Source organism: Leucopleurus acutus (genome assembly GCF_964270905.1).
Source record: "Leucopleurus acutus genome assembly, chromosome: 3".
NCBI lineage: Eukaryota > Metazoa > Chordata > Mammalia > Artiodactyla > Delphinidae > Leucopleurus > Leucopleurus acutus.
In genome coordinates this window covers 62,564,676-62,588,997 of record NC_139145.1, presented here as the reverse complement: position 1 = coordinate 62,588,997, position 24,322 = coordinate 62,564,676, and the positions used below count along the sequence as shown (strand labels likewise).

Below are 24,322 nucleotides of genomic sequence, written 5' to 3'. Positions count from 1 at the left end.
TCCTGTTGCTGCGCTCTCCTCCACGACTCCGAAGCTCCCCCCTCCACCACCCGCAGTCTCCACCCGGGAAGGGGCTTCCTAGTATGTGGAAAACTTTCCTCCTTCACAGCTCCCTCTCGCTGGTGCAGGACCCGTCCGTATCCTTTTGTCTCTGTTTATTCTTTTTTCTTTTGCCCTACCCAGGTACGTGGGGAGTTTCTTGCCTTTTGGGAGGTCTGAGGTCTTCTGCCAACGTTCAGTAGGTGTTCTGTAGTTGTTGTTCCACGTGTAGATGTATTTCTGGTGTATCTGTGGGGAGTAAGGTCATCTCCGTGTCTTACTCTTCCGCCGTCTTCCCCTCCTTCCCGGATGGCTGTTTTTGTGGCTAAACTGGAGTGTCAGATTTCTTTCTTTCTTATCTCAGTCTAAAGCCCCAACGCCACTCTCCATGCTGCAGCGAGGGATGCTCCTGTGCCAAGGGAATTACAGAGGCAGTGCATGGATTCCTTGCTCATGGGAGGCTTAACAGAGACATAAAATTGGATGAAGAGGGTTCCTTTTTCTCCACACCCTCTCTAGGATTTATTATTTTTAGACTTTTTAATGATGGCCATTCTGACTGGTGTGAGGTGATACTTCATTGTACTTTTGATTAGCATTTCTCTAATAATTAGTGATACTAATTATTTCATGTGCCTGTTGGCCATCTGTATGTCTTCTTTGGAGAAATGTCTGTTTAGGTCTTCTGCCTATATTTGATTGGGTTTTTTTTTAATATATATATTGAGTTGTATAAGCTGTTTGTATATTTTGGAAATTAATCACTTGTTGGTTGCATTGTTTGCAAATATTTTCTCCTAGTCCATAGGTTGTCTTTTCATTTTGTTTATGGTTTCCTTTTCTGTACAAAAGCTTTTAAGTTTACTTAGGTCCCATTTGTTTGTTTTTATTTTTATTTCCATTACACTAGGAGATGGATCCAAAAAAATACTGCTGCGATTTATGGCAAAGAGTATTCTGCTTGTGTTTTCCTCTAAGAGTCTTATACTATCCAGTCTTACATTTAGGTCTTTAATCCATTTTGAGTTCATTTTTGTGTATGGTGTTAGAGAATGTTCTAATTTCATTCTTTTACATGTAACTGTCCAGTTTTCCAAGCACCACTTACTGAAGAGACTGTATTTTCTCCATTGTATATTCTTGCCTACTTTGTCATAGAGTAATGGACCATAAGTGGGTTGGGGTTTATTTCTGGGCTTTCTGTCCTGTTCCATTGATCCATGTGTCTGTTTTTGTGCCAGTACCAGACTGTTTTGATTACTGTAGCTTTGTAGTATAGTCTGAAGTCAGGGAGCATTATTCTTCCAGCTCCATTCTTCTTTCTCAAGATTGTTTTGGCTACTCAGGGTCTTGAAGAGTGTTGTTTGTCATGATTGTCATGAATTCATTTACATATCATTAACTTTGTTTCTACAGCATATGTTTAATAGCTGCATTTTATTTTATCATAAGGATATATTATAATTGAAACAGTTCTCTGTTACTTGACATTAGGTAATTCCCAGATATTTTTTAAACAAAATTCACATTTTATTTAGGTTGAAATAAACTATACAAAATTGATTTTCTTCACCAAAAATAACAGCAATATTTTCTATATTATTCCTAAATAAGCCACAAAACACTATTTTTGTAGGTTTTCTAGGTTTTGCTTGTAAATCAAGATGAGGCAGTAGATATAGTCATGGAAAAAGACAGAAGAAAACAGACAAATCAGTTGTCAGTATCCATGGTCTCTGATCCTGTCTTGACCATGAAACAGAAGTGTTCAACATATACCTGTCAAAAAGCTTATGAAGATGTAGGCTCAATAAAGGAATGTAAACAGCAACAATCAGATGTGGAACAACGATGGCAGGCTCTTCCATTCAAACTTTAACTATAACTTGTTCCTTCAACTTCATTTGATAAAGGCAAAATCTACACTGAAATCCTTGCTTGGTGAGCTCACAGGTTTCCCTAACAGTTTGATCATTTTAACGGTCCCGTACAGATTTTTAACAGCATACGTAAAACTCCTACTATTCAAAGGTCAGTCATGAGCTTCATTGTAATGTTTTATAAAATGTATTCCTTCCTCCCATACCTCCTCCTCAAAGTTTATTTCTTCAAAGAACTGATAACTAAGTACCTGACAATTGGATCCACAGTGACAAATGTTATATCTAAAATGACTTAACTAATACAATTTCAAAGTACCATTAGCAGAGATCACACAGAGTGTAACATGGTACTTTCAATGCTATCTTCTGGAAGAACAGTTAGGTCTCCAAAGCATGGGACTTCAAACGGGCCATTTAAACAGGAAGATTATCAATGACTAATGTACTCAATGGGAGGCCTACAGGTCAAGGTATTCAGTGATTAAGTGGCCTACGTACACCTTACAACTTTTCTGTAAGATATTTTCAAATTTCTTACAGATTTTTTCAAATATCAAATATAAGAGAAAGCCTATTTTAAAAGTCTCTTAGGTATTTTCAGTGGTTTCTGAATTATCTGTAGGAAGCTCTGACTTACTTGTATAGAGTTTGATATATGTACCCACCATTAAATCCAAATCGTGTTTTAAATTTATTTATTTATTTATTTATTTATGGCCGTGTTGGGTCTTCATTTCTGTGCGAGGGCTTTCTCTAGTTGTGGCAAGCGGGGGCCACTCTTCATCACGGTGTGCGGGCCTCTCACTATCGCGGCCTCTCTTGTCGTGGGGCACAGGCTCCAGACGCGCAGACTCAGCAGTTGTGGCTCACGGGCCCAGTTGCTCCGCGGCATGTGGGATCTTCCCAGACCAGGGCTTGAACCCGTGTTCCCTGCATTGGCAGGCAGATTCTCAACCACTGCGCCACCAGGGAAGCCCCAAATCGTGTTTTATATCAAAATTTATGTTAAGCAAAGTCAAGTTACTTGACCTTTGGTCTGTCCAAGTGTTCCTCAGGTATGCTTTGAGACGCTTTCGCCCATTTTCATAGCGTTCATTCTCAAACTTCATCACAGGAAGAATACATAGGACCTTCAGCAATGCATAAACATTAGGAAAAAACTTGATGTCTGGCAGATGAAGGGCTTCATAAATAGTGGATGGAAGTTCTATATCTTTCCGTGTTTCCACCTGATTCTCCAACAGTGCAACTCAGCAGAGAGTGTGTCAGGATTAGGTAAATCACTTCTGTACATGTCAGCATGATGCTCCTCTGATGTATTGAATTTAAGCTGTCCCATGACAGAGGGTACCAGAGGTAAGCATTTAAGAGCTTTGAGGTGTTGTTCTGAGAAGATATCTTTCAGTTCCTGAATAATGTGTTCCACTGTTGGAACACTTAGAGTTTCTTTATAGTAACTCTCAGAGGTTAGCTGAGATTCCAGGTTACTGTGCTGAGCTCTGCGAAATTTCCCTGGGAGTTTCATCTGAATATCAAGTGTGGCTGCCAAATTTGTGGCTTCCTCAAACCAAAATTCATGATAAACTTTGATATTTTCCATCACTTCATTTAGTGAATGTAGCACTGCAGTCAAACTACTGGCTGCAAAGAAGACATCAGAAGTTTGCCCCTGAAGATTTTTCCCAAAGGCTCTTGTAAAAGATAGAACATTTTTAAGAACAACAATGGTAACGATGAAATCAGAATCTGTTACTACACTACAGGGTAAAAATGCTCGGCCAGCTATACAGTTATTCCATCTAACATTTGTGTCACTATTTATACCATCTAAACATAAAACAAGTGCTTGTAGGAGGTCCACTAAGATTTCAAAAGCATCATGCCTGCCTGTCCACTGAGAATGGCAAATTTCCTTCAGTTCTTTGCCCCTTTCTTCATTGTTCTGAAATAGGACAGAAATTACATCGTCAAGCTCTAAAAGCAGTTGTGGTGATCAATGGGAAAAAGAACAAACTTCCTCAATTGTTCCTAACGCGACAGATACTCCCATAACAGGCACTGATTTTGCCAACCACATATTTAAGGCACAGGAAGAGCAGAGTATGTACATAGCTTGGGGATATTTCTCTAAAAGTCTAGAAGCAAACTTTCATTTTGGAAGAAAATCCACTGGACACAGTGTAAGCCTGGCCACGACAGTACCCCATGTTGAATCCCCACGTCTCAGTTATCGTAGTGTGAAATTTCACAGCCAGAATTTCTGCATCAGCTTCATAAGGCAGGAAGCCCACAGATTCCTCTCTCAGGTTGTGACAACAAACCTCACCAACACAGGCAGGTGCTCTTCCCCTGCTATGTCCACCACGTCGTCAGTGACGATGGAAAAGAAGTGAGAGTCTCTCACTTCCCTGAGGCTTTCTTCCCGGATGCAGCTCTCACAGATCTCTAGCATCTGTTTCTGCTGTGTTTTCGAACAGAACAATGTGTTAACTGCTGTTGTCTCAAAGCGCCTTCTCGGAATCTCTTCACCAGAATTGATCCGGCACTCCAACAGTGCTCGAAAGTTGTCAGGAGTAAAGAGACCTTCTGGGATTTCATCAGCTTCATGTCCATCCAGAGGTGTGTTCTGTTTTCCTGTAAGAATCAAAATTTCAAATAAAGATTTTAAGTATTCTTTGTTTTCCTTCTCTTCAAGGGTTAAAGGTAAAATGTCTTCACCCTGCTCTTCACCCCCTTCTTCTGCACTGGGATTCTGAGCATTGCTGTTGTTTATTTCCTTATGTTTTCGTTCCTGTTCAGAAGTTTCATCAATTTTTTTCTGTTTCAGTGTCCTGATTTCATCTTCACTCAATTCTTTTATTCGTTTTCTGTGTCTGCTGTGTGGATTATTCAAATGGCTGGTAAGATCAAATATTGTTGGTATTGCATTATCTCGAAGAACTGTCCTATAAGGGCTAGTTCTACAGATCATAGACGTCTCAAAGTGTTTGGCACACAATTGATAATGTTTATTTAGTTGATCAGGTGTTCTCTCTTCTAAGTCTGCTCTCCTACAATTCTCCACCCACTTCTGACATCTGGCTGGATCCCGCGGGAACCTGTAAAAGGCCAGGTCCGACTGCGAGCTCTTGCGCGTGCAGTTGGGGGTCGCGCAGAAGTTCGGCATCGTCGTCTGCCCGCCGGCTGGCCCAGCCCTCCCCTCCCCGCCTCCTCAGGGCAGCCCGCCTGTCGGGGCGGGGCCGGGGAGGGGAGCCAGGCTGGCGTGCCGGGGGAAGGGGCCCCAGATTTTTGTTTAAAAGTACTGATATAAATATCCCAGACTATCAATTTGCGGTCACACAATGATGATTTCCTTAGAGAAAATGCTTCTAATTGGACTTTCTGGGTCAAAGGTTATTGGCATTTTAGGGGCTTTTTATATATATTATCTAATTACCCTCCAGAAAGAGAATTGGACTTCAGTTTCAGGCTCGCAAGCAGTGTGAGCAGCTGCCTGGTCACTGAACCTTTGCCAACACTAGATATTGACCATTGGTACCTTTTCATATCTTTATTGAAGTCATATTAATTAGCTACACTAGAGGATTATAAAATAATAGTAGTTACACACTGGCCCCTTCCTAATGCCAGATCCTAAGCTGAACACTTTACACACAAACATTTCCCTTAAAAGTCCCATCCATCCTGGGAGATGGTGTTATTAACATCCCCATCCTTTAGATGAGGATATGAAGACAAGAGTGGTTAAGTAACTTGCCTAAACTCTCATAGCTAGTAAGTGGAAAATTTGAAACTAGGATTGTGTGATTTCAAAGTTTGAGTTTTTACTGACAGAACCATCCTGCTTCAATAGCATAAGTTTTTAGATGCTGCATAATCTGTCTTAAGTTGATTCCCCAGAAAGGGTTTCAGACTTTGAGATCTGTGTGCAGGAGAATTATTGGGGAGTGCTCTTGGGAACAGTCCCTGGGTTCAGGGCAGGGGCAGAGAAGCAAGATGGGCACAGAGGGAGAAGTTAAATAGCAAAGCAGTTGTGACAAAGGCCTCAGCGAGTTCTGGAGCCAGGGTTGGGGTGGGAGGTGCTTCAGAGCATCCTGCATTGGGGCCAGAAAGCCAGACCTTCATAACCCTGTCATTGAATGTGGGCCTGGCCGGATAGTGACTTAACCCTGGATAAGGCAGCTCCATTTGCCCAAAGGCAAGTCCCAGAGAGGCTCTGCTGTGAGCTGTCAGGCAGGAATGAGTGCCTTGGTGCTGAGTGGGGGTATTAGCAGCACAGCACACATCCCCTCAGAACTCAAAAACAGTTGTTCAGGGGACTGACCGGATGAGTCAAGCATAGGCCCAGAGTCCTGCCTGTCTTTAGTCTTTCTGGGAAAAGTATAGTTTTCCAAGGAATTTTTCCTCCTTTTCTGGGACTAGCTGGAGAGGGTCATTGTCACAGCTGTATTCAGCTTCAGAATGTTGGTGATGGGGGTGGAGGAAAGAACTGAGGCTGTGGTCAGGAGTCCACTGGTAACTGTTCATTAGCTGGTGATGTCACAAAGGGTCTCGTAGGAGGCAATTTCTGGTGCCCTGTGCCGGTACCCCTCTTTCACTTCAGGAATCACCTTGCCCCATTTTCGGCTCATATGGTTTTATGGGGCTGGCCCTCTCCCCAGCCCCAGGAACGGGCACAGGACCAAATGCCTCTGGCTACAGTGATTGGTTAAAGAATAAACAGGTGACTTCCCCAGGCTAATGAGAGTCACACTTGGGACTTTGGCTGGAACATTTGGGAAAGAGATTCTCTTTCTACCATAGTTGCTCCAGCCTGGAGTTTCTGGTGGCTATCGTGGCCTTTACTTGGAGAGTACTCATTGGGAGAAAATGGGAGGAAAAAGACACATGGAGGTAGAGACAGAAACAAAGAGATACAGAGACAGAGAGGGACTGATTTCAGTGACATGGTTTTAGCGCTTGAATTCAGACAAGCCTGTGGTTATACTTTCCTTATCACCATTCTTCAGACTTTCAATTACCATAGCAAATAATTTCCCTTTTCTCCCTCTTAAGAAAGTGTGGCTTGGGTTATGGCCTTTGCTTTTGACAGAGTTCTCATGATAAAAGAGATAGCTGAAGGTCTCAAAGCACAGTAAACAGGGCTTCTTGGCCACCAGCGGCAGTTTTGGGGGGGGAGTGGTCTAGTATCCTTGAGCATCATAGAAGGCTGTAGTGACCACCACTACAGTGTAGTGACGGCACTTACCTAGGGTCACACAGGTGCTGGAAAATCCAGTCGGAGGACATACCTCTCCCGATGCAGAGAAGGAACTAAATGTACAGTGACCTTCCCTAAAATCTTTATGTGATAAATAACACGGGTATTGATGGCTGGTGAGGTGAGATGCGCTGCGTTATGTGCTGAGAGATACAAAGATGAATCAGTCATGAACTCTGGCCCCAAGGGGCTATTCTCAAAGTTTTTTTCTTTTCTTTCTCTTTTTTAAAATAAATTTGTTCGTTTATTTTTGGCTGCATTGGGTCTTCGTTGCTGTGTGTGGGCTTTCTCTAGTTGCGGTGAGTGGGAGCTACTTTTCGTTGAGGTGCACGGGCTTCTCATTGTGGTGGCTTCTCTTGTTGCGGAGCACGGGCTCTAGCTACACAGGCTTCAGTAGTTGTGGCACACAGGCTCAGTAGTTGCGGCTCGCAGGCTCTAGAGTGCAGGCTCAGTAGTTGTGGCACACGGGCTTAGTTGCTTTGCAGCACGTGGGATCTTCTGGGATCAGGGCTCGAACCCGTGTCCCCTGCATTGGCAGGTGGATTCTCAACCACTGCACCACCAGGGAAGCCCTCAAAGTTTTTTTCTTAAACTCAACGTATTTGAGGTAGAATTGACAAGATTTGAGTATCAATGGAATGGAGGAGAGGAAAGGGATGATAGAATTAAGAATGACTGTAGCCAAAACGATTAATTAAGGTGGGGAGTAGAGGAGAATCTGATTAACTGAATTCTGGTTCACCGAGTCTTACTCACTGTAGGAAGAGCCATGAGCCATGCAGTTTTCTTCCCTTCTTCCCTCCCTTCCCCCCTCCTTTTCCCCCTTCCTTCCCTTCCCTTTCCTTCCTCCCTCCCTCCCTCCCTCCCTTCTTCCCTTCCCTTTCTTATGCCAGAGGTAGATATTCATGAAGTATGAGAGGCCAGAATTGGGAGTGCAACATGTAACAATTAAATGACAGTGTCATAAAACTATCACTCTGCTAGATTCCAGGAATAAAATAGGATGTATTTGTACTGATTTAAAGTTATCTATGTTTATTTGCTTTTCTACCACTTGCTATTTTGAATGAAAGAATTATTTAATGTGTCAAAGATTATTTTCCTCAATACATGCCTCCTTATTTACCACTCTGCTTCATCTCCTCTCTTTTTTTTTTTTTTTTAATTTATTTTATTTATTTATTTTTGGCTGTGTTGGGTCTTCGTTGCTGCGCATGGGCTTTCTCTAGTTGCGGCGAGCAGGGGCTACTCTTCGTTGCGGTGCACAGGCTTCTCATTGCAGTGGCTTCTCCTGTTGCAGAGCACAGGCTCCAGGCACACGGGCCTCAGTAGTTGCGTCACTCGGGCTCAGTAGTTGTGGCACACGGGCTCTAGAGCACAGACTCAGTAGTTGTGGCGCACGGGCTTAGGTTGCTCCGCGGCATGTGGGATCTTCCCAGACCAGGTATTGAACCCATGTCCCCTGCATTGGCAGGCGGATTCCCAACCACTGCACCACCAGGGAAGCCCTATCTCCTCTCTTTTTTCCTGTTCCCTCTTACTAAAAGCCAAACGTTGATAAGAAAGTAAAAGAAAATACAGAAGTTGTGTCTAAATAAACTTAAATTGTGTTCATTTTCCCCCATTTTTCAAATTGTCCAATTTCATCAGACAATGACCTCAGTCTAGCCTAGAATAATAAAGGCAATTATCAGCTACTCTGCTGCATGAATAAGCCCTAATTTTGCTTTGCCAAGCAGTCCATTAACTGTTTGCTGGATTCTTCTGTTTTTCTTCTTTGTGTCGGAATCAAGGCAAGCATCACAAGCCAAGTAGCCATACTGCAGACTGGAAGTAAGTGGAGAGCCAAGCAAGGAAAACAGACTCAGGGACGATTAATTTTCCCTGGACGAGAAACAACCTACTCTGATCAGAGAAGACCAGTGTCACTTAACATATGACCAACTACTGTCCACGGAATGAATTACCATGGTAACCCAGGGCTGCAGAGCACAAAACTTCTGGATCAACCCCATTTTGTGCTCATTGGTCACATCTTGTGCCTTCTGACTCTTATTGAATATCTACTGTGTGTAAAGCATGTGATGAACTTCATCATTACTAAATAGAATTTGGACAAAGCCCAACCCCCCTTTCCAATACAGAATGTACCTTAGGAATAAGATTGAGCAGAAATATAATTCCATTCCATGCCCAGAGACTATACGGGTATCCACTTGAGATGGGACGATACACATTAGGCTTAGTCCTGATGCTCCAGGCAGGCCCACTTCAGCTCACTCGCAGGGCTGAATCCAAAGTACTAGGGTGGGTACAGTCATGTGTCAAACTGACTACACAGCCAGAGAAAACACTGGAGAATAACCAAGCTGAAAGAAAGCATCTTTCCAAGTCAGGGCTTACACTCTCCACAGATAGACCTATATCAGTCTGTCTTTTGACTGTGGAATTGGAAAGGATCCTTAAATTGGACTGATGTCCGTGAAGCTCAGAAAAGCTGGAAGAGAATAGGATGACACTTGGCAAATAATAACTTTACCTTCAGGGAAATCCACAAAGCTTACTGGTTGTCAGAAATTCCCACAAGGAGCTCTCGCCCTGCAGGAGTCTTGCCAATTACAAAAGTTCAAAGCTTATGGAGGAGTCACTATTAGCCTGGCACTCTGCCAAAAGCTTTGTAAGAGTTAGTGCACTTAAATCATCCAGTGAGTCTATGATAGAGTTTTTAATTAATCTGAGAAAACGGAGGCTCCAAGCGGTTAATTAATTTGACTAGAATCACAAACTACAAGGTGGTAGAACCAAAGTAGTCTGACCCCAGGTAAGCCTGTGCTCTTATCAGCTCTGCTTTGCTGACTCAGTGCCCAGCTTCTTGACCTGGCAAGGAAAACTATGGAAAACTGTGTATACGGACTGTGGGGCCCGCACAGAAACATCTTCCTTGGGCTGTCCTCTAATATTATTCCCTCTGCTTTGCCAGAATGTAAATGAGAGACCAACCTGGCTGAACCATGCCCTTATGTCATTTGTGGAAATGTAGTAAAAGGCATTTGTTCCCTGCTATTCGCTGATTTAAACAGGGATTGATTTGATTTATTTCTAAATAGTTTTACAAATTAATTTGGAGGCCGTATGCTGTAGTGGTAAAGAGCACAGCCTTAGGAATAAGCCTGCCTGGGATCAGTATCAGCTCTGTGTCTTCCAGCTAACCCGCCTGACCCTCACATCCTTTATCTGTAGAATAAAGGTGATGATGGTTCTTACTTTGGACGATTATTTTGAAAATTAAAATGAAGTACTTAGAAGTGTTCTGAGCACAGAGTTAGCCCTCAGAATTAGATATTGGAATTATTTCTCTGCTTGCTGTTTTCAGAAAGTAAGTTACATTCCCCAAATCTCTTCCCTAGAAGTCTTGCAGCCAGGTGTGCTCTAGAATTCACAATTTGGGGATTTTAGAAAGGTAACAGGGCATCTGTACTGTATATGCTTTATGATGTAGCTTCCTCGGTGGGGCCTGGGACAGCACACAGTGATCAAATGTAGGCATATTTCTTCAGCAAAATGTATAACTTCTTACTCTCAGTGGGATAAGTAGAGATGATAAGAAGTCTCATGTCTTTTGTGGCAAGTGAGTTTGCCTGTGACTACAAATAAGTAAATACATAAATGGGCTTGTTTTCAGAACTCTTTGCCTTTCAGAATTGTGGACAAGAGACTGTAGATGTTAACTACAGGACAGGAGTTTCACCAGGCATCCAATTCCACTCCCAGCTTCAGCCATCTCCTCCCTGAAATGGATCCCCCATCAGCACTTCCTGGACTCACTTTCATGTCCAGGTACAGAAAGGACAACTCCCGTCACTTCCTATTGGTACTGCAGGCCTGACTTGTTTTCTTTCCCATCAGACCTGCTCCTCCTCCCATATTTCCTCTCTTTATTAGCAGCATCTCAAATTCCAGTCCCCTTGGAATCCCACCTCTCCAGCCAGTCGGCTGCACTGCCCTGATGCTGGTGCTCTCCTGCTCTCCCGAAGTCTCTCCCCCATCGTCTGGCTGGAACCTCTCTCCCTCACTGGTTGTCCCAGCCTGGCCATCAGACACAGGCTGCTGGGTCAGTCTCCCCACAGTGCCGCTCACATCCTGCTCCTCCACATTTGAAGATCCCTCTTGCTTTCAGGAGAGTCCTGGCTCGCCAGCCAGCTCTTAAGGGTCTGTGGAACCTCTTCTTAACTTCTCTTTCCAGTCTCACCTGCCTTTGCTCCAGCACACCTGTGGACTTGCTGTTTGTCCAGCAGCCCATGCAGCTGTCTCTGTGTGTTGGTGTGTCCTCATACTGAGCCTAATTTACTCTCCCTCGTCTCTACCTTTTGAAACCTTACTCAAGCCATTTGCTGCCTCTTCCTTGAAGACTGTTTGGATTGCTCCTGCGGGAAGTGTTCCCCTCCCACCACCCCATCGTCCTTTCCTTGTTGCTTCCCTCATTCTCCAGTTGCTCTGTCCATCTTGCTGTCTGTAGGGAGGCTGCATAGCATCATGGTCAGGAGTCCAGGCATTACGTACCTCATCAGGTTGTTTTTAGCACATTTACTGCTTTGCTGTGTGTAAAGGAAACCATTTAGCAGAGTGCCTTGGGGACAGCGAGTACTCTTATCAGTGTTTGATATTTTTTTGTTGTTGTTTTTCTTATTCTGTATGTTATAGCATGAGTGCCCTCGTGGAAGAAACATGTCTAGTTCATTGTTCAAATCTTCTTCAGTGCTTTTCATAATCTCTCACACACCATGGGTAAAATGAACATTTGTCAAATGGAATTCTTATACCTTCATACTCTTCCTTTTTAATATTCAACTCACCTACAGCCCTTTTTGGAGTGAAGGTCTCAGAAGCTCAAAAGAATGAAAAGGTGGAGCCAAAGTGAGAAGATTGTGTTCTTGTGTGTGTGTGTGTGTGTGTGTGTGTGTGTGTGTGTGTGTGTGTGTGTATTTTTAGTATTTATCTGTATGTATAGTATTTTAGTATACTTTAGTATATATTTGTATATGTAGTATTTGTATTTAAATACACAAGAGTCATAGGGACTATATCCATTTCTTTGAATGGCTCAACCTAAATAAAATCTGGAAAATTCTATATCCATCAGTGCTCCTGAGGAATAGCATATGAAGAATGAATGAGAAATAAATCAGATTAGGGTATGAGAAGAGGACCACCTGGCAGAGGCAACGGGAAGCTTCATTAAAGTCTGTTAAACCCCAGCTACTAGGTCAATAACGGGGATTTGTTTTGAGCTCTGTAAAACTGTAAGTATGTTTAATTGCACTGTGTAATCCAGGCAAACCGTTGACCCTTCTCAGATGCTCTGCTGTCAATCCAGCTGCTGTGCCAGCTGTTTCCTTTCGTCCCAAAGCCGCTCCCCGAGGTTCAAGTGAGCCAAGGCAGCCAAGGAGATAAAAGCCTTTCCTCTCACTGGAACTGGATGCCTGTGTGACAGACCATCTGCCACAGTCCTGCAGTATCTGATCAGATCCCCCTCTGCCGTGGCTGTGGGAGGGGCAGCCGGGGAGTTGAGAGCAGAGGCATCATAGAGACCAAAACAGAAAAACTGTATCTAGTCCAAGTCATCAGATCCAAAGGGAAAGGCACACTTTACAGACAGAGGGCTTTTAAGCGTACGGTTGAGTTGCAGTGTGAGCAGTGTGTCTGCCTTTCCTCCACCATCTCCAGCCCTGGAGGTAGGTGGGCACTGCCGGGACCCTCCTCAGGATTCCAGGTTGGACACAGTTGGGGCCTAAACATGCCATCCTGAGTGTGTGTGGCTTTTGCTTGGTTTTTTCTCCACACCTAATCCATTCTTAAGAGCACCCCACTTTCCTCTGGGGAATTATTGCATTCCATAGTGTGCAGTCATGATGTGGTAGTAAATCCAGGGCACGTGTCCCCCAGTTTGCAGTTGAATATTCCATGCCAAACCCTTCAGCCTTTACTTAGATCCTGCAAGTGTCCCCATTGCCTTCTAGAAAAGTCTCTTTCTGCTGAAGTTTCTAAATACGTTTCTATGGCTTTCAATCAAGAACCCAAACTCAGAGCCTGTCTGATTGATGGGCATCTGAAAAGGGCCTTTCCACAAACACCATTTCCATTCCTTCTGGTCCTTCTCCAGAAGGCTTCCAGGCTTAAGGGAACATTCCCCAGAGGAGAAGAAAGAAACAAAAGACTTCCATAGACAAGTAATCCAGGGAGCCGGCTGTGGGCAGCATGGGCAGCAGGGTTGCACTCACTCAGCGTCTCCGGAGCAGCTCACGCTAGCTGGACCCTGCAGGAAGGTGTGGGCTGAGCTGATCAGCTCATTGAAGCCCCACCCAGCTAAGCATCCAAACTGAGTTTATGCTCTGGTTGAAAACCTTTTCTAAAATGTACTGATATGTTTTACATTTCTGTGTCAAGCTCTACTGCAGCGGTGCCCTCAGGCCCCATTTCTTGGGCCCCCTGGAGCTGTTTGCCTCTGTACTAATTGCCGCGCTACTTGAGTGCCTCTGTAATTTTTAGTGTTCTCCCCCTCCCCACTTCCTTATTTTGAGTAGTTTTCTCTCACTTCTCACCACTAAATGTGTCTGCACACTGTATCACTCTTCTAATCTTCTATCAGCTTTGAAACCAAAACGTCAGGCTGGTTAGAACTAAGTGTAAAGCAGAGTGAAGGCTTTGGTTGTGAGTAAAATGCATCTCAGCACATGGGCTTTGTGGCGTCACCTTTCCTCCTATAAAAGGAGTTTTCTCTTGTATTCTGAAATGATAAGATTGTCAGAGCTGAACTCCAGACACAAGAGATGTTTCTGTGCTCAGAAACCAATTTTATTTCTCTCAGATTTGACTGAACTTCCTCAGCTGCTTTTCCTCCTCCAGTGGACTGTTAATCATCTTGACAAAAATCAGTAGAAATCACTGAGTTCTTACAGGCTGCTCTTGATGAGATGTTTACATCAGAGTCCACTCTTGTCAGAGAGGAGACATGAAAGATGGATCAGGTAGCTTTTGTTGCGTAACAAGCCACTCTGAAACCTAAAAGTTTAGAATGACGATCTTTGTTCATCTGTGATTCTCTGGTTCAGAAATCAGGCTCAGTTGGGGTGGCGTGTTCCTGCCCCACTTGATGTCACTTGGCGACTTTAGCTAGGACACCGGGGATGGTTGGGAAGGCTGGTTCTCTCTCACCTCATGGTCTCATCCTCCAGGAGGATGGGTGGCCAGCTTGAGCTTCTTCCTGTGGATGCTGGGTTACAAGACGGTGAGGATGGAAGCTATGACAGTAGGCTCAGAGGTCCCACAGTGTCACCTCAGCCATATTTTGTTGGTTGAAGCAAGTCCCAAGACTGGTCTACACTCAAGGAGTAGAGAAATAGACTCCATCTCTTGATGGGAAAAGGGGCAAAGATTTGTGATCATTTCCAATCTATAGCAGCAGGAACCCCCAAGCTCATCATTTTATAAAGGACCAATAAGGCATAAACTCTTCTGATTCTAAAATAATCATCTTTCCCTGGCCTTGTCCAACCTCTTGTTATCTGATTAGTGCTTGTGAATTAACAGATTGCTTTCATGTTCTGTATTTCATTTATCTACAGGACAAACTTTTGAAGTGTGTCATTTCCTGTTTTGAGGTCAAGGATTAGAAGCCCAGAGGAGTTAATGACTCACTCAGGGTCCCACAGCTATGAAACAGGGGCACCTCAAGTCCGGTGCTTGTCCCCTGTGCTCTTCTTATGAGGAATTCCATTTATTTCAAGAGGTCGGTCTGCTTATTTAGTATCATGTTTGAGATCAGATTGAAGCTGGTTCTGCCCCCCGGTTCAGGGGGCAGATTGCTGGTTCAGGGCTACCACTGACTCATGGGAGATGAGCACACATTCGTCTGGGATGCACTTCTCCCTAACCACAGAGTTGTGCTTACAGATACCACATGTGCTTTCAGGGGGCTCTAGATCGGCTACACTGCAAGTAGAAGTATTGGTATGTACAGCTGGTACTCCTCAGAAGAGCAGGACTAATAGTCATATCACTATAAAATGATAGCCGCAGACTGGGAACTTTTATGGCTTCTAAGCATATATAGTGAAATTCTTTAAACCTGTTGCCTTCAGAAATCTATAGCATCTAGCTGTCCTGTTAAATGAGGTATGCATGCCATGGTTCTCTAGCACAAATGAAGTTTTGAATCCACCTGGAAACATGTTTGAGCTGTTAAATAGTCATCTTAAAATAAAAAAAGGAAAAAAAAAAAGGAACGTTCTACCCACCTGCCTGAGAATCTTGAAAATTTACTAAGGGGATGCTTTAAAAACGAAATGTGAATAAAGTAAATCATCGAACAGAGCCTCCACACTGGACAGAAAGTTCAGGGATACATGGAGGGATCAGAGATCATTATTGCCAACTGTGAAGGAATGTCAGCCTTAAAATGACTACGGTGATACATTATTTATTTACCTACTGCATTTCTATGCTTCCTCTAGTTTTTCATTTCAGATGCCAAGGAATCTGAGGCAGGGTTCTTGGAAAGTCACTTAATTTCTGTACCTTGTGACACTTAACGGTGTGCTGTCATTGACGCTGCTTTTGCAGCTTCACATTTTTATTATATGGAGGATTCTTACTTGTAATTCCTTTCTTTATTCCCAGTTCTGTGAGAGAGCCAGGGCAATTTCTCCGTCTGAGTGAGGAAGCCGAGACTATGAGGCTATTCTAAAATCACAAGTTAAGTCAAAAGTGAAGCTAAAACCCCTGTTATAATTCCTTCCACCTGTCGTATTGCTGGCTTTTAAAAATATGTAATAGTCTATGGATTGTTTTCCGAATATCAAATAAATAAATGCACAAATAAATAAAAGTCTAAACAAGAAAATAAAAATTATTTAAGATCCCACCACCTAGAAATAACCACTGTCATTCTGTCACTGGCTGGCTCTGTTTTCTTGTCTTTAGTATTACTGGAATTATATGTGTATACAGATTTTTATCATGATTTTTGTTGTTTGGCTTGTTTTGCTTAAACTTAGATCAGGAGTATTTTTCAATGCTATTATAAAATCTTTGGAAATATAACTATGAAATGCTGCAGTGATACCATGTCATATGCATATTCCATAATCATTTAATCAGTGCCCTGTTGTCTGACAGTATCATGGATACTATCTTGTTTTTAATCCAGTACATAACAATGGAATGAAAAAGGTTATGTATAAATTTTCTTTTATATTTCTGGCTTTTTCCTTAGGACATATTCTTATGGGACTGTAGGGTCAAAAGCCGTTACGTTTTTTAAGGCACTTGACATTTCTTAAATATTAAATCTGCCCCATTAAATTCAGGCGAAACTCAGACTGTGAAAGACAACTTCTCAACAGTAAGCACCAGGGTTCGCTCTACTGGAAATTCTCTTCTAGGAGAGGCAGGAACATATTCGATGGACAGTGGCTTGGTCTCACAAATTACACCCTACACAGAGATTGGTAATAATTTCTTTAATGGGCTTTGCTGTCTTACTTTTGCTCTCTGTGTCCCTGTTCTAAGATTCTGCTATAACTTCCACAAAATTCTCCACTATGAGATTAAAAAGTGGGAGTGAGAGGAATAATTAAAGTGTGGAAATCTGGTGAGAAGGCTGTGTTGTAGTTATCCTGGGCCTGCTCTCCTTTGCATCTATTCCTTCTGCCTGGAATGCTCAGTACAACCTTTTCGTTCAGTTACTTCAACTCATCTTCAAATAATCAGCCTAGTCCTTGCTTCCTCTGGGAAGCTTACTCTGTCCTCCTCCCCATTAAATCTCACTATAATGGCTTCGTGGTACTTACTGCCTAACTGTGGTATTTATCACATTTTAAACTTTACATTTATTTGAAGACTTGTTTGGTTAGTATCTGCCTCACCTACTAGATTGTGAATTTCAATCACATCTGATTTTTGCACATTACTGTGTCTTCAGTACTTGGCATGTAAAGGTTCAATAAATATTCGTTCACTTAATAAATGATTGAGTGAATGGATGAGTGAATACAAGGCTATATAAGTATCAAAATAGAAGAAGTCAGGGGTCAGGGAAAGTAGGGAGCAAGGAGGTGAGTGTGGTTCCAAAAGGGCAATATGAGGGATCCTTATGGTGATGGAAATATTCCCTAGCTTGACTGGGTCAGTGTCCATACCCTGACTTGGCAAGACGTGGGTAAAGTGTAGACGGGGTCTCTCAACCGCATGTGAATCTACAGTTATTTCAAAATAAGGTTTAATTTAAAAAACAGAAGTGATGTTCAGTCTGTGGAAGTTGGCCTAAAACACTTTTCTGTACACTGAGTTAAAAGGTGAGGAAAGCTCCAAACTATTTAACATGGTTGCTGGTGGACTTGTCCGCTACATGATGAGTATAAGGATGTTGGAGGAGCTGTTTCTGTCACTATGCTCCTGCTATAAATGTTTGGCTGGAGAAAACCCAGATGTACATTTTCTGAGACATACAGAGGGTATCAAATGGGAATGGAATGTTTAAGAGCTCTATCTTGTAAGGAGTAAAGAGCGGCCTTTTTGAGGATGCTAAACCATCTGTAGTCATGGTCTGGCTTTTCTAGCACTGTAACATATGAGCATGCCATTCAGTACTGTCTTTATATATCCTGCAGGAAAATATCTTCTCCTCATGCTTTTTCTGGTACTGATTTATAAGTTTATGATGGAAGTGACTGTTACTAAGCCCTGGTCAGAATGTTGCCTGGGATCTACAAAAGCCAAGGTGTTTGCCATTGGTTTACAAAGCAGAGAGAACTTTCAAGATGTCAGTGGTAGCTGAGCTCTGTTCCCTAAGGAGGGAAAAATTTATTGCAAAAATCCTTTACTTAGTGAGAAAGTAATTTGGCATCAGATAAAATAGGAGGGAGACCTTATCAATATTAGGGTCATATCAAGAGCTCATCTTTTGATCTTTCTTTAACATATATATGTATATATTTTTAATGATCTTTCCTTATAAACACATTAGGCTTTTCTTTCTCTTCAGATTTGTTATAGTAGTTGTGGGAGGATTCCCTTTAGATTTGGTCAGTGTCTGGTTAGTATATAAATGTGCATGTTTCTTTTCTAAAGGACAAAGAAAATTTTGTCTTCAGTTCTTATAAACTACATTTCAAAGGCAAAATTTATTTGTATTTCTTATACGGTTCTTTGAGTATTTAAAAAATTTTTCTCCCAACTCATACCCTGCCTATTCCTTTCTTCTGTTTTCTCTGATTACTATCCTCCCATAGAATTTGCAGAACAAAATAACTCTGCAGTAATAGGTTGTAACTGCTCAGTAATTGCAAGCACAGTGCTTGAGTGCTTCACGCAATGGGTTGGTACAAAAACAGGACCCCTTCAGGTCATCTCTGCTGGAGATATTTATCATCAGAGAGATGCAAATACAGTCATCTGGAAAATGCTTTTTTAAAAATTAATTCAAAGGATGTTGGGTAAGAGTGGCCAAAATCTCATGATCCACAAAGCTGCTAGCAATGCGAATAACGGAATACAGAACACACAGAAGCAGCACTCGACTGATGCTAAAATGAAGGAAGGTTTTTGGGAAGGAGGCTGAAGAGCACAGGGTAAGTCAGTTCTTGTTTGACAATCTGATTACTAAGAAATAAGAGAGAGTAAACAGCCTACTGGATTAAAGGTCTGGTGGGAACCAGTAAGCTGCTCTCTGAGCACAGTTGCCAGGGTAATAATAAAACCATTGAGATGTGCAGAGAGATGGACATGGATCTTCTAGCAGGAGAAACAGCAAGGAAAATGGAAGTGAGCGTTGGCAAATATTTCCTGCAAACTTGCAGAAGCTCTGTTCTTTGCAAATAATGGGTAAGGTGTTAGTCTTTATAAAGCTGCACTCAAGGCAAATTTTATTTTCCTTGTATAATGAGGTATCGTAAAAGATGTTACTGGAAAACAAAACATCACTGAGAAAAGGACTTGAAAAACTTGAGGTGGGTAAGACTTCAGAGATAAGTTCTCTACACTTTTCTTGAAAATCTCCGCAATTAATGATGCTAAGTCCACACTACCAAATATTTAGGATGACTATAGGTCAGTTGAGTTATCCAGTCTGAGAATAAAGGAAATCAGAAAATAGTTTGAGATGAATGAAAATGAAAACACAACATACCAAAACTTACAGGCTGCAGTTAAAGCAGTACTTATGGGGAAATGTATAGCCGTTGATGACTGTAGTTTTTAAAAAGGATATAGATATCAAATTAGTAACCTAAACTTTCATCTTAAGAAACTAGGAAATGAAGAGCAATGTAACTCAAAGCAGCAAGTAAGATTAGAGCAGACATAGATTAAAGAGCAAATAGAAAAATGATAGAGGAAGTCGTTCAGTAAATATAGTTGAGCATGTTTATGTGCCAGGCATTGTACTAGGTATAGCTAACACCACGTCTTTCTCATCCCCTTGTCTGTGGGTTCCTCATGGGAAAGAGTTTGAGTGAATCGCCTTTGTGACCTCTACAGTGGTTTTTAGGTAGTACTCAATGAATGTGGCCCATCTGACTGAAAGATTAGTACTCACTCATCCTTATTTCTATCAACAATACTCAGAGGTTGCTACAGTTCATTATGCCTGTTTGTGTAATAATATCACTAGCTAGAAATTACTGAATACTTTCCAAGAGACAGACTCTACCTTAATCACTGATGTTCACAGAAATTTTGAAAAAAGTATGAATATCAGCCCTTTTTATAAGTGAGGAAACAATGTTGAATTGTAGGTCACAGATAGTAATATGTGGTAGAGATGAGATTTGAGCTGAAGCCTGCAGTACTCTTCCCACCACACCATGGTGAGTACTAAAGGAAAGTGTCACTTGAATTGGACCGAATATTATGGAAAACAAGGTACGAAGGATTCCATGTCCCAGTGTGCTAAACGACATGACCTCTGAGAATAGCTGCCCAGGTAGGCACAGCTGTCCAATAGGGGTGCCTGGGAATGTCGTCCTACGGTAGCTGCTGCCTTTCATGGAAAGTGAGCTTTCAGATTTCAATGCTGAGAGCAATGTAGGCCTTCCAAAATTGATTTTTTTTCCTATGATGGCTTTTGTACTCTTTAGCAACCCAGGCTTATTTTTTGATTGAACTAGACCCTAGTAATTTCCAGACTAAATGGATTTCAGAAGTTCCAAAAGGCTGAACTGTTTGAAAACTACACAGCCTACATGTGGCCACAGAGGGAATCTTCCTCTTGAGCCAACTGCATTCTGAATATTGGAATGTCATTTTTACAGCTAATGCAGTTTTTCCAGATGGATTCTTTTTCAGATTTGGTCGACATTACCAGAAATATAAGTTCTTCTTATTAAAAAAAACCCATTTCTTTGAGTTTGAAATAAATCAAAGTTAGAAATAGTGTTCTGTGAGTGGAGATGTGAATTAAGATGCCTCTAATGTCACTTGTTCCTGATGCAGTTTTCCCTGAGAATGTTGTCAGCAATGCACTGTGATTGTGTTGAGAAGGAAAAAGAGCTATTTTGTAAGGCTTAGTAATCTCTCCAGAATTAATTCCATAAGGGACAGTCAATACATCCATTTTGGCTAATAACCACAGTATATGGTAGTTATCCGAAGTAAGCAGCCTTTCCACCTGGAAGACAAATTTGAAAGCTAAATTCTTGATTTGATCTTGGAGATGTCTCATTTTGTGGTGTCCCTGTGATTTAATTATCAAGCGTCTGTGTTGCAAAGTTTTGTTTTTAACTTCTTAATTGAGGCATAACATGTATATAGTTAAGCATATAAATCTTCTGTGGACAATCCAGTAAATGATTCCATATGTATACATCTGTGTAACCACCATCAAGATCAAGATACAGAACATTTCCAGCACCCCCAGAAAGCTCCATTGTGCCGCCTTTGAGCCAATAGCCTCTTCAGAGGTAACCGTATCCTGACTTCTATCACTATATATTTGTTTTGCCTGTCCTTAAGCTTTGTAACCATAGAATCATGAATGTGTATTCCTTTGTTTCCAGTTTGTTTTGTTCAACATTATTTCTGTGAGATTCATCCATGTTGCATGTAGCACTAGTTTATTCTATTTTGTTCTGTGTAGTATTCCATTGTACCACATTTCCTTTTAAGCATCATAGCCAAGATGACCATAAATTTACTCAGTGTGATAGGCAAAGAACCTGTCTGTCACTGCTAGAGGAAGATACATTAAATTTTTAAAAATCCTATGGTCGGGCTTCCCTGGTGGCGCAGTGGTTGAGAGTCCGCCTGCCGATGCAGGGGACACGGGTTCGAGCCCCAGTCCGGGAGGATCCCGCGTGCCGCGGAGCGGTTGGGCCCGTGAGCCATGGCCGCTGAGCCTGCACGTCCAGAGCCTGTTGCTCCGTGGCGGGATAGGCCACAACAGTGAGAGGCCCGCGTACTGCAAAAAAAAAAAACAAAAAACAAAACAAACAAACAAACAAAAATCCTGTGGTCTTATCTCACCCTACAGAGAGAGACAGAGAGAGAGTGAGCAAGAGAGAACATCATCTAGTCAGAAAAACTTCATCTCACGTCGGCAGACAAGTCAGCCCTTTATTGGATCTGAGCAGTTTCACTTTTCAACTGCCTCTACAATGGTTTGCAATATTCAGGGATTCCTAATAAGAAGGTAGTATTGTTAACTGACAAGCGTGGAAGAAAATATTGCCTTTTTGGTTCACAATCAGTAAAGCGTATTTCGTCGTTGAAACATCATTGGCAGCTTCAAAAAGAGGCAGTTTCTAGGAGCAGTACACTTGGGACAAGTGTTGATGGTGTGGAAGCCTGAGTCATGTTGACACTCAGTAGATATCAGTACGTGGAGTGTACTTAGTGCACTCAGTACGTGAGTATATGAGGACCAGGAAGAAAGAGGCTCTATAGCTAGAGCCCATAGACATGAAAGAGCAGAACAAAGTGAGATGGGTGAAGAGGTTTAATGGAATAAAACCTGAGACTGGAGTGATTTTTATATAGAACTACGATAGTATGGTGTATCTGAACACATATCACAGTTACAAGGGGGTGGAGATGAATAGAGAAATGGGAGCCTAGATCGTCTTCTGGCATTTGAGACTGTTCTGTGATCTTGTAGGGGAGTGAGGCATTCTGAGGTCATTACAGCATAAAGTGTACAAAACTGCAGACCTTATTAGTGCATTGTCTTGAGCCAGCCATCATGATAGTCATGCTAACTAGAAGCAGAGAGGCATTTGATAAAATAGTGAAAAAGGAGAATGATGTAGAATTCATATATCATGAAAGAGCTTGAGGTGAGAACATAACTTATAAACTCTTTCAGCTTCACCATTCCAGTTATATCATTAAAATAAATAAGTATTTTGTCTACAATTCATTCATTCATTCAATTAGTTTTTGTTGAGCTCCTCCCATGTGCCAGGATACGGGAAGAGACTTATAGGTACCAATGCCCATTGTCAATGACCACACTCTGAATCAGCATCTTAGCTATTTTCCAAGGACATTTTATCCTACATCTGTTTTTGCTGCCTGTACTTTCAAGTCTGTGACTATATTTACAGTTTTCTTTTTGCCTTTGACATTTGCACTTCTCACCTCAATGCTTCAGTAACTCTCCATGCCCATTACGTATCCTGCAGCTAATAGCTACGCTGCTTACCTCAGAAAAATAAAAGAAAAATAAAAGAACCTTGAGTTGGGAATTTGTTGAGAACTACGAGCCAAAAGCTCCTGCATCCTGACTGCATTTTCTGAGCGTGGTTTACAAAGGAAAAGCATCTGGGTTTGCTTGGGTGTGGTCGGAAGAGAAAAGTAGGCATCTGCTCGTACTTGGGGTGTCTATAATGAAGTTCCTTCACTGTCAGGTACCCCTACTGTAAGAGGGAGGGGAATTTGTTTTCCTTCATCCTTTAGCTTCAGATGGTCTGAGAAATGTATCTATTGTGCAAGTTGCTCAGTGCTCAGGACAGGAAATTCAATAAGAAATGTCATTCAGACGCTGAATTGCATTCATTTTGGGTTGAGAAAGAAGGTCCAAGGAGGAGGAATGGAGAAGATATAATGGACTGATAAAACAAATCTGGAAGGAGAGAAAACATTTGACCCTAGCTGAGGTTACAATATTACAACAGGACTCTTGTTTTTTGAGCACTTACTACTTGTCAGACCCTGTGCAGCTCCCGGGGCTTGCAGTATCCGATTTAAGCTTTCTGGCAATCTGACCAGGTATCTACTATTAATTTTATCATATTAAGAAGAGGAGACTGAAAATCAGATACTTTCTGTAGATCACAGAGCTTATACACAGCAGATCTGGGATTTGAACTCTGGCCTGAATGACCCCAGAAGCCATGAATTTAACCAAGTGGCATGCTGTCCCCATCTCTATATGTAGGTTGAGATAAGGGAAGCGGTATAGGACAGAATGCTTTTCATTAGGAGGTGAAGGTAATCAGAGGCAGAGGTACCTGCACGTTTGGAGACAGAGAATTGGAAGGATGGATACTCAAGTTTTATAAAAACTTGCAGGCTCTCTGCAAACCTCTGAATACTCTAGTGCATCAGGTAGCTCTATACTTGGAGGGGTGGGTATCACTGTCAGTCAAACCTGGATATGTCCTTCTATACGGAAACCTGATTTTCTTGTCTTCATTCATCAACCACTCTGAAGCTAAACCAGGACCTCCACAACTGGAAAAGCTCGCTAACCTTCTACGAGCTCTCTCCTTATGATGTCTCATCTGCATCTCACCATGCTGCTGTGAAGTATGATGCCGATGTAATTACTCCATTTTCATAGATGAGGAGTCTGAGCCATAGGAAACTACATGGAATTGGACTAGCTGGGTCCCTGCCCCCTCCCTGTTCTCCAGGCTGGTTCCGTTGTTTGTGCTTCAGTCTGTGTAACCCTGCCAAAGAACCAGTGCCAATGCTTGTCAGAATTTAAATTAAATTTCAGAGGGTTCACAGGCTTGATTTCTCTTCTTCTCTTGTTTTTTTTTTCCCCTTTTTAGGAAAATGGTCTCAGAGACTTGATGTATTTGGTCGTTTTGAGTCCTTCCTACTCTAGAGCCAATTCCACAAGCTGTTTCTGGGAAATGCAGGG

General features: G+C 42.1%; 1 protein-coding gene across 1 annotated transcript; it reads right to left on the bottom strand.

The window, feature by feature from the left end:
- Window positions 1-3,129: 3,129 nt before the first annotated feature.
- THAP12 (THAP domain containing 12) lies at window positions 3,130-5,088 on the bottom strand (the record flags this gene model as incomplete). Its single annotated transcript, XM_082835044.1, has 3 exons — window positions 3,130-3,864; window positions 4,249-4,556; window positions 4,641-5,088. 3 exons carry the CDS (start codon window positions 5,086-5,088, stop codon window positions 3,130-3,132), a joined length of 1,491 nt encoding a protein of 496 aa, XP_082691170.1.
- Between the last annotated feature and the right edge of the window lie 19,234 nt (window positions 5,089-24,322).